This window comes from Rhinopithecus roxellana, chromosome 2 (assembly GCF_007565055.1).
Source record: "Rhinopithecus roxellana isolate Shanxi Qingling chromosome 2, ASM756505v1, whole genome shotgun sequence".
NCBI classification, from domain to species: Eukaryota; Metazoa; Chordata; class Mammalia; order Primates; family Cercopithecidae; genus Rhinopithecus; species Rhinopithecus roxellana.
In genome coordinates this window covers 57,023,198-57,033,465 of record NC_044550.1, presented here as the reverse complement: position 1 = coordinate 57,033,465, position 10,268 = coordinate 57,023,198, and the positions used below count along the sequence as shown (strand labels likewise).

At 43.7% G+C, this 10,268-nt stretch overlaps 1 protein-coding gene across 1 annotated transcript in view; it reads left to right on the top strand.

The window, feature by feature from the left end:
* The first annotated feature begins 5,490 nt into the window (after positions 1 to 5,490).
* The window catches only part of SH3D19 (SH3 domain containing 19), a 195,023-nt gene continuing 190,245 nt past the window's right edge, over positions 5,491 to 10,268 (top strand). Inside the window, exon 1 of the mRNA XM_010372515.2 lies at positions 5,491 to 5,912. Coding sequence (XP_010370817.2) covers positions 5,801 to 5,912 — 112 coding nt within the window. The 5' untranslated portion in view covers positions 5,491 to 5,800. The remainder of the gene's footprint in view (positions 5,913 to 10,268) is intronic.

Genomic DNA, 10,268 nt, shown 5'->3' with positions numbered 1-10,268 from the left:
TCGAAAGTATGAGCACTTCCCCCTTCATCCATCTCTCTCTCTCTCTCTTTCTCTGTGTGTGTCTGTCTGTCTCCCCCTCTCCCTCTCGCTCTCCCTTTCCCTCTCCCTTTCCTGCTGGCCATGTGAAGATATACTTACTTCCCCTTCACCTTCTGCCATGATTTTAAGTTTCCTGGGGCCTCCCGAGCCATGCTTCCTGTACAGCCTGCAGAACTGTGAGTCAATTAAACCTCTTTTCTTATAAATTATCCAGTCTCAGTAGTTCCTTATAGCAATGTGAGAGAACAGACTAATACATCATCCAAGAGAACAAACTGAAGCAAACAAGGCCTCTTCAGGTCTAGACTTGGAATTCACATACTGTCTTTTCTGCCATATTCTATTTGGCCAAAGCAAATCCAAGGGCTAGCTCAGCTTCATGGAGACAGGGAACACCATTTTTTGTGTGTTTACTTTTTAGAGTCAGGGTTTCACTTAGCTACCTAGGCTAGAGTGCAGTGGTACAATCATAGCTCACTGCAGCCTCAAACTCCTGGGCTCAAGTGATCCTCTTGCCTCAGCCTCCTGAGTAGCTGCAATTTGGAACCACTTCTTGATGAAGAAGATGCAAATGTACATTAGAAATGTATGAATAGAGGGGGGGAATAAAGATTTTGGAACAGTTTTGCAATAATCTGCCACAGGGAGAATTTGCTAAAGTGGATGCACAGAATTATAGTGGACAAACAGAAACTATGGACAAACAGCACTGGACAAACAGAAACTATAGCTATCTCAATCTACTATACTGTACTTTTAGCTTTTCATTTATTTTTATTTTTAATATGGGTTCTCACTGTGTCACTCAGGCTGGAGTGCAGTGGCATAATTATAGCTCACTGCAGCCTCCAACTTCTGGGCTCAAGCAGTCAGTCTCCCAACTCAGCCTCCTGAGTAGTTGGGACTACAAGCACATGTCATCAGGCCCAACTAATTTTTTCTTTTTTAAATAGAGATGGGATCTCACTATATTGCCCAGTATGGCCTTGAACTCCTGCCCTTAAGCAATCCTTCCACCTTGTCCTCCCAAAGCATCGGGATTACAGGTGTGAGCCATGGAACCCAGCCTGCTTTTTTTTTTTAATGAAAAATTAAAGGCAAATAGAAAATATGGAGAATAATATAATAATCACTCATGGACTTACTCTCCTACTTTAATCTTAAAATTCTGTCACGTGAAGAGCTAAAACTTTGGACATGCTGTAGTTTTAAAATCCATTGTATATCCCTGGCCTTCCTTCTTTTTTCTCCATTGAAGTCTGCAACTGTAAACTTTTAACTCCAGATAGTTACTTTTTAAGTTAAAAGCCTTGAGACTCAGGCCTTCTGATGATTCAGCAAGAAAAAATTGGAATTATATTCATTCAGTCATTAAACAAATATTTATTGTGCTTCTGTATGCTAAACACTGTACCACATATATATTTATATAGTATATTCTTATTTTTTATAGTGTTCTATTTGCAGACCATTTTGCTTCAGGTAAGATTATATATCTAAAGTGAGAAACCAAGAACATTGTCCTTTAAAATGGGGGCCCTTTTTCAATATCTCTTACAAAAAAATTCTTATACCTTCAAGCTTTGAGGGTGAATCTTGTTTTACTCTTAGGATGTAAATTTTCTTTCCAAGTTTCTTATCACTTTCCTTCTATGGGTTTGGCTCTTGTTGTGTCACTTGGGTGGGTAGGATGTTTGAGCATGTTTATTTAGTTACTAGTTGGCCACACCTTTGGTTTGATTTCATATGATTACATTGTTCTGGCTTGTAACTTCTATCTGGTTTCTCTTCCTCAGTATGATGACTTCAGAGTGCAGTCCTCTCCCTGGTTTGTTTTCTGTGCTTTTGCAGTTAACTAGTTATATCTTTTTTAAAAACAGCTTTATTGAGATATAATTCATGCACCAAAAATGTATCCCTTAATATATTTACAAAATTGTGCAACCACCACCACTTCTGATTTTAGGATATTCTGATCACCTCAAAAAGAGACCTTATACCCATTGGCCATCATCCCCATTCTCCCCTCCCCTGCAACCACCAACCTACATTTTGTCTCTATGGATTAGCCTATTCTGGACATTTCACATAAACAAGATCATAGGAATCTTTTGTCTCTGGCTTCTTTAACTTGGCATAATGTTTTCAAAGGTCATCCTTTTTTTTTTTTTTTTTTTTTTTTTTTTGAGACAAAGTTTCACTCTTGTTGCCCAGGCTGGAGTGCAATGGTGGGATCTCAGCTCACTGCAACCTCCACCTCCTGGGTTCAAGTGATTCTCCTACCTCAGTCTCCCGAGTAGCTGGGATTACAGGCATGTGTCACCGTGCCTGGCTAAGTTTTGTATTTTCACTATAGAGATGGGGTTTCACCATGTTGGCCATGGTTGGCCAGGCTGGTCTGGAACTCCTGACCTCAGGTGATCCACCCGCCTCAGCCTCCCAAAGTGCTAGGATTACAGATGTGAGCCACTGCACCTGGCCTAATTGGGTTTTTAAACAACTATTGTTGAGTTGTTTTTTATATGTTCTGAATATAAGGTCCTTATTAGATATACGATTTGAAAATATGTTCTCCCCTTCAGTCTTTTCACTTTATTAATCGTGTCCTTTGAAACATGAAAGTTTTAAATTTTGCTAAGTCCAATTTATTTTTTCTTCTGATATTTATGTATTTTGGTATCATATCTAAAAAATTATTTTTTAAACCATGGTCACAGAGATCTAATCCTATGTTTTCTTTGAGGAGTTTTATAGTTCTATTTCTTACGTTTAGGTCTATGATTCATTTTGAGTTAATTTTTGCACATGGGATGAGATAGGGGCTCAAATTCATTCGTATGCATGTGGATATCCAGTTGTAAAGATAATTCCTTCCCTGTTAAATTATGTTGGCACCCTGTCCAAAGTTATATCTTTATTGAAGGACTTACCAAGTTTTGTCTCATTTTGTGGTAAACTGGATAGACCTTCCTCTCTCATTGGAGGACAGGGAATCTGTTTTGTTCTTTTGTAATGAGGAGACATATGTGAAAAGCACCTACCATAGGTCTGATAATGGATATTTCTTTCCTTCTTTTGAGTCTCCCAACAGCACCTAGCGTGGTGCTTGGCACACAACAGTTACCATAAACGTTTGTTAATTGTAGAGTGGGCTTGGGCATGCACCACCCACCCACCACAAAAATGTGGATTCCCAAAGCTCTAATTGGCTGGGAAACCCAGAACAACTTTCAGGCCTTTCCAAATTAAGACTCAATGGCCGGGGGCAATGGCCCATGCCTGTAATCCCAGCCCTTTGGGAGGCTGAGGTGGGTGGATCACTTGAGGTCAGGAGTTTGAGAACAGCCTGGCCAACATGGTAAAACCCCGTCTCTACTGAAAATACAAAAATTAGCTGGGGGTGGTGGTGCATGCCTGTAATCCCAACTACTCAGGAGCCCGAGGCAGGAGAATCCCTTGAACCCGGGAGGCGTAGGTTGCAGTGAGCCGAGATCCTGCCACTGCACTCCAGCCTCGGCAATAGAGTGAGACTCTAGTCTCAAAAAAAAAAAAAAGAAAAAAGAAAAAAAAAAAGACTCAATGATAGTAGAAACTGACTCCAATGGCTTAATGAAATGGTACGGTTGGTCAAGGTAGGGGCTTCTAAATTATTCATCCTTGAAGGGAAGTGACAAGTAAGGTTTCACTTACCAAACACTTAAAACAACCCTAAAGGTCCAGAACCTTTGTTTTGTTGTTGTTGGCTTAATTTCCAGTTCTCTAAGTGTCTACTTATTTAATCGCTTATGCAGTAATAAAGTTTTAACTTGTGGATTTGACCTCAATTCCACAGAATCGATTGTGGTTCTTATCTGCTTAAAAGCGGAAAGATTTTCTCAGGCGGCAACAGCCACTACTGAAAAGGCAAAGAAATGGCACTCAGGTGTGGCAGGCAATTCTATTTTCAGTGACCTTTTTCTCCCTTTCTTTTTCTCTCCTAGCTGCTGAACATTAGGAGCTGTCATACTCTCTCAGAAATAGAGCAAGACGCCAAAGATAAAGGCCCGTTCATCGCACTCATGAGTTTCCTAAGGTTTCATGTCCAGGTAATATTTCTGCCTGCTACTTGGGTATCTTCTGGTGAAATTCCAGAATCTGTTCCTCTGTGTGTGAAAGTAGGTACGTGCACCTACTGAACCTAAGATGTGTATTATACAGGTACACACAACTTTTGTTACACGGTTCTTTCCAGCTTTGAAAAACTTTCTTAGGGGTAGCTCACACAGCTAAGTGCTTCAAATGACAGTTTCTTACTCCAGAGCCAGTGCTCTCTCCACTTCCCCTAATTGCCTCTCTACAAATAATCACATATGGGTCTCCTTAACACATTTTCTTCCTGTTCTTCTGAGAACTGTAGCCATATCCTAGCCCTAAACGAACTGGAATACAGTGAGGCTTGAATTATTATTAAACATTTTTATTAGACTTTTTTTTTTTTTTGAGACGGAGTCTCGCTCTGTCTCCCAGGCTGGAGTGCAGTGGCGAGATCTCGGCTCACCACAAGGTTCAGTCTCCTGCCTCAGCCTCTCAAGTAGCTGGCACTACAGGCACCCGCCACCACGCCCGGCTAATTTTTTTTCTTGTATTTTGAGTAAAGACCGGGTTTCACCGTGTTAGCCAGGATGGTCTCTATCTCCTGATCTCTTGATCTGCCCGCCTCGGCCTCCCAAAGTGCTGGGATTACAGGCGTGAGCCACCGCGCCGGTCTTATTAGACTATTTTTAAGAACAGTTTTAGGTTCACAGCAAAGCTGAGCTAAAGGTACACAGATTTCCCATGTACCCTCCCTGCTCCCACACATGCATAGCCTTCCCCATTATCAACACCCCCACCAGAGTGCCACAGTTGCTACAACTGATGAACCCACATTGACACCTCATAATCACCCAAAGTCGATAGTTTACATTGGGGTTCACTCTTGGTTTTGTACATTCTATGAGCTTGGACAAAGGCATCCGCCATTACAGAATCATACGCATAGTAGTTTCACTGCCCTAAAAATCCTCTGTGCTCCAGCAAGGCTAGATTTTTAACGGCGAAAAGAGAGGGAAAGAAAAAAGTTCGCATCGCAGAGGCTCGACCCAACACCAAGCCAAGTTTGCTCCAAAGTTCAGCAGCTCCCAGCTGTGCCATCTCTCTCAGTTCGGCCCCGGTCGGGTTCCTCCTCTTTTTGTTTAAGTGTCAAACAAATGGGTTTCCTGTTGACACTGGAATATCGTGAAAAAGCAGGAAGAGGCCAGGCCACCTCCTCTTTCCTCTCTTCCTATCCCGTTTATTTATTTTGCATACGTTTGTTTGGGTCGAGCGGGTGTTTCTAGCATGTGTGGCCATGGGGCGGCCTTAGGGGCCGGTAACCCCTCCCTGAGGAGGCGAGGCCAGGCCCGAACCCGCCCGATCCGCGGTGGAGCTCTGTGGGGCGGGGAAGGGAAAGAGGAAGGGGGAAGAGAGCGGGAGTGGGAGTGGGAAAGGCCAGGGATTGAGAGGCCGCCGGGACGCCGCAAGGAGGCGGGGAATCGGCTCGGCCCGCGCCCGGCTCCTGCCGGGCCGGCTGCAGGTGGAGTTCGCGGAGGTGGCCATTTCCACAGCCGCCGCCGACGCCTCCTCTCCGGGAGCCGCCTTCCCCCCGGCCCGAGGGCGGTGGCGTGGGGCCGGGTGCTCGCGTTCTGGGGCACCGGGGCCGCAGCTCGCCGGCCATCCCGCGGCTGCGCCCCGTGCCTCGCCCATGGCTGAGGGCCGGCGGCGGGAGGACGAGGAGGAAGAGCTACGCGAGCGCCGCGAGCTTGGTGGCCAGCGCCGCGCCCGGGGCCGTGCGCTCTCGGGCCACTCGGCCGCAGGTGAGAGGCGCGGGCGCGGGGAACGGGGCGACCGGGACCCAGAGCAGCGCGCTCTGGGGCCGCTCGGGTCCTGCCCCACACTGCGGCAGCTCCTTCACGCGCCGGGATGGGACCGGCTTTAACTCTCGGAGGCCAGACTCGGGGAGGGTGGCCTTTCCATCGCCATCCACACTTTCCGGCTGAGCCCGAGGAAATTCAGACCCATCTCTGACTGCTAGTGGTCATGCAGCTGAAACTCCAAATTTTCCGTGCACACTACATCCAGGAGCTGCTGGCTTGGGACTTGTGGCCTAGGTGATGACTTATCTCTGGATGAGTCAGAGGCCAGTAGTCGTCTCGGTGGTCAGCGACCCCTCCCGAGGGGTTTGCGTGCGACGCCCCAGCCAGGTCAGAGCACGTGCTCATAAATGAGTCAAGTCCTGTTTCGGCGTCCCTTGAACTTCGGACCTGTTACCCTCTCCCTCCCTCCCCCAGCCGCCGAGCTCACCAGTTTTCTGTAGGACTTGTTTTCATTATTTGTGAGACCCTCCCCCACGCAAAGAGAAGTCCAGAATATAGCATCCCAAAAGGCCATTTATTTGGGCTGAGAATCATTTTCGGGCCTATAATTACTTTTATCATAGTGTGTTTTGGGTACACAAAAGCGGCACGGATCAAATAGTTTGGCGCATTAGTGAAAGAGTGAATAAGTGTAGATCCACACCCCTTCCCTCTTCCCGGGCGGCTTTTCAATCAAACATAATAGAGAGGAAATTCTTTGGCCTTTGGTTCCAACTGGGTAATCCGAGTTATCTGAAAACAAGAGGGAAGAACAAACCTAGGGGGACTGGCAACAAAAGGGAGATAGGGAAGTGAGAGAGTCGGAGGAGAACGATTCACTGAGAGCCTCGTTAGAAAGTGGAATATAGTGAATATTCCATGAAGTGGAGAACCTTTTCTGTGTGACTACCTTAACCACTAAGAGAAAGTTGGAGAAATAGGGAAGATATTGCATCTGTGCGGAACAAATGGAGGGTAGAAGGTAGGATGAAAGGAAAACTTGAGAAGAACATCTTGAAGAAATAGTCAATTTAATGCCCTTGGTAGAATCTTGGAACCATAAAAATAATTCTCCATGCGTATACTACAACTTTTCATCAAAATAAGGCATTTGGCTGTCTATATGAACACCAGTTTTGAACATAATTGGTAATTTTGTTCAGTGTAAACCCAGACCTGGTGAAATAATGAATAGTTGCTGGATATAAGTGAATATTTCTTGCAAGAGTACAATGAAAAAAACTTTACAAAGATATACCGCCATGTCTGACCTGTGGATTTAAACAGGGTAGGCCACCTTAGATTCCTGTTACCTTCAGCAAAAAGCTTCACTCTCACTTACAAGAGACTGTACAGTGAAGACCTCTTTTGGAGTTCGGACTAGATATGATCCAGATGTGTGTTTATCATTTAGTTGCAATATGTGTATTTATTCCAGTGTGGAAATGACATTTTGTAATTAGTTTTCACCAGTTCCCTAATTTCCCAAGGCTGGCAAAGGCTTTTCTAGATTCTTTGATAATATTTTGCTGAGACATGACATTGTGTACTTTTTGCATTCAGTAATTGGTGTTTGTAGTTGTCTAACCATTTATATGCCCTTTTTTCATTAAAGGGTGTAAGGATGATGTTATGGAATGAGTAAGAGGGTTAAACTTGCAATTTTTGGATTTATTTCTTTTAGAAGAAATTATTTGATAGTTTACATTTCTTTACAAGCTGAGCTCCACTTTGCCCTTATTAGTTAACATGTTTTTCAGACACTAACACATTCCTTACCAAGCTTGGGCATTTGTTAGTTATGTCTGTGCTAGACGTTGCTCTCCTCCAAGTGAGAGGGTATGAACTGACGCAGAAGCTTCATGTTTTTTCTGCATCACCTTTTCAGTTTTTCACTTTTCCTGTTCTCAGTGCTCCCTCCTTCCCTTACCATTTTACAATCTAAAGAGTTTCCTTTTCTCTGATCTCACATAGCTTGATAACCATAAACCTGGGGTTTATGGACTTAAGGTAGTCTGTGAACTCTTCCTTCTCTCCCTGCTAAATTTTGGAGTGGTTGTGTAAGTGCATTTATTTATTTTTGCAACATGCATACAGAAGAGCGTGTAAGATTTGTAATATAAAGTAAAAACTCTTGTAACTCATGCTCAAGTCAAGAAATAGGATATAGTTAGTTCCTTAAAAATGGATTCCCATCCCTTCCAGACTTAGCCTCCTCTCTCCCCTACAGGTAACCCTTTTTTTTAACCTTTGTGATTATTATTTCCTTTTTATTCTGTATAGTTTTACCATACACATATGCATCTCTATAAAATATTGTTTAGTTTTACCTTTTAAAATCATAATAAGTGGAATCATCCTGTATTTTATCAACCCAACAGAAAGCAAGTAATGACTTGAGATTATGAAATGTCTGGAATGAGTTCTTTTCATTCAAAGGCCAAGAGCCCCAGGCAGGTTCTGAGCACAGGACAGTCCTTGTAGGGCATCCTTGGAAATAAATGTGTGTGTGTTTTTAAAATAATGTTAAGAAAATTGGGTTTGGCCGGGCGTGGTGGCTCAAGCCTGTAATCCCAGCACTTTGGGAGGCCAGGGGCGGGCTGATCAGGAGGTCAGGAGATCAAGACCATCCTGGTTAACACAGTGAAACCCCATCTCTACTAAAAAAAAAAAAATTTACCTGGGTGTGGTGGCAGGCACCTGTAGTCCCAGCTACTCAGGAGGCTGAGGCAGAAGAATGGTGTGAACCTGGGAGGCGGAGCTTGCAGTGAGCAGAGATCCAGCCACTGCACTCCATCCTGGGCGACAGACAGAGCAAGTCTCTGTCTCAAAAAAAAAAAAATTGGGTTTGATTAATCACAATTTCATCTTACAACAAAGAATGATGGTTGATCTTGTGCTCACCTTCTTTATAAAATGTATTTGTTATGTTTTCCAGCTTTTAAAGTAATAAAATACATGATTCTAAAATAAAAAGTTCAGTTGATTTTTTTTTTTTTTTTTTTTTTTGCAGAATTATAGGCAATCAAGTACTGAGGTCAATTCAGTGCAGGTTTATTTTTTTGTTTTTTTTGAGGCAGTCTCGCTCTGTCGCCCAGGCTGGAGTGTAATGGCGTGGTCACCACTCACTACAACTTTCATCTCCCAGGTTCAAGCGATTCTCATGCCTCAGCCTCCAGAGTAGCTGGGATTACAAGTGTGCACCACCATGCCTGGCTAATTTTTGTATTTTTAGTGGAGACGGGGTTTCACCATGTTGGCCAAGATGGTCTCGAACTCCTCCCACCTCAGCCTCACAAAGTGCTGGGATTACAGGTGTGGACCACTGCACCCGGCCAGTGAAGGTTAATTCTGTAGCAGTTCAGGATGCATAAGATTAATAAGCAGATACAGGAAAGTAAATGGGGAGCAGAGAGTATTTCACTGTTTGGGTGTCATGTGCTGAGGCTAAGGTGTCATACATCTGGCACTATGTGAAATATTTACTGTTGATGGTGGTATCCAAGATCCTTAATTGCCTGACCTGACGGAGAGTGGTAATATGAAAACTAGACACAACACCTGAATTCTGAATGCCCATCACAAAAAAGGAAGAGAGGATGTGGGTACACTAATCCAGTGGTTCTCAAACTTTTGCCACATGTATCAGAATTGCCTGAAGGCCTTGTACACATTCAGTATCTGATCACTTGGTCTGGGATAGGGCCTGAGAATTTTCATTTTGACACATTCCCAGATAATACTTATGTTGCTGGTTCAAAAGGATGATGCACTTTGCAAACTCCACATAATTAAGAGAGAAATCACACCCCAACACTGATTGTTAAATTCTAAGAAATAGTTCCTTTGGCTAACTTGTCCTTTTTAGTAGATCAGATGAAAACCCATGAGATAAACATGGAGATTTCCACAGACTAACATATGGGACTTAGTTTCCATTGTGGATTTCCTCAGTAGCTTAAAGGATTTCATGGTTGATTTATGCAGCCTGGCAATTATGATCAACTTCATTTTTGTTTCTTGTTTTTTTTTCTTTGTTATTGATTGCATATTCTTCATATCTATCTGCACAACTAAGATTGGTGTGTTAGTGCCACTGCGTTAGTGCTGGTTAGTGCTAGCCAAGGGCAAGAAGTGGAGAGTGGGGGGAATAGGCGGGCAAGATTGGGTGACCAACTCTTCCCAGTTTCCCAGGACTGTTCCAGCTTTTAAAACTGAAAGTGCCCCATTTATGGAAACTCCTCAGTCCCAGGCAAATCAAGGATAGTCACCATAGTGGAAAGATAGCTTGGGTGGGGGAAGAAGTGAGGATAAAGG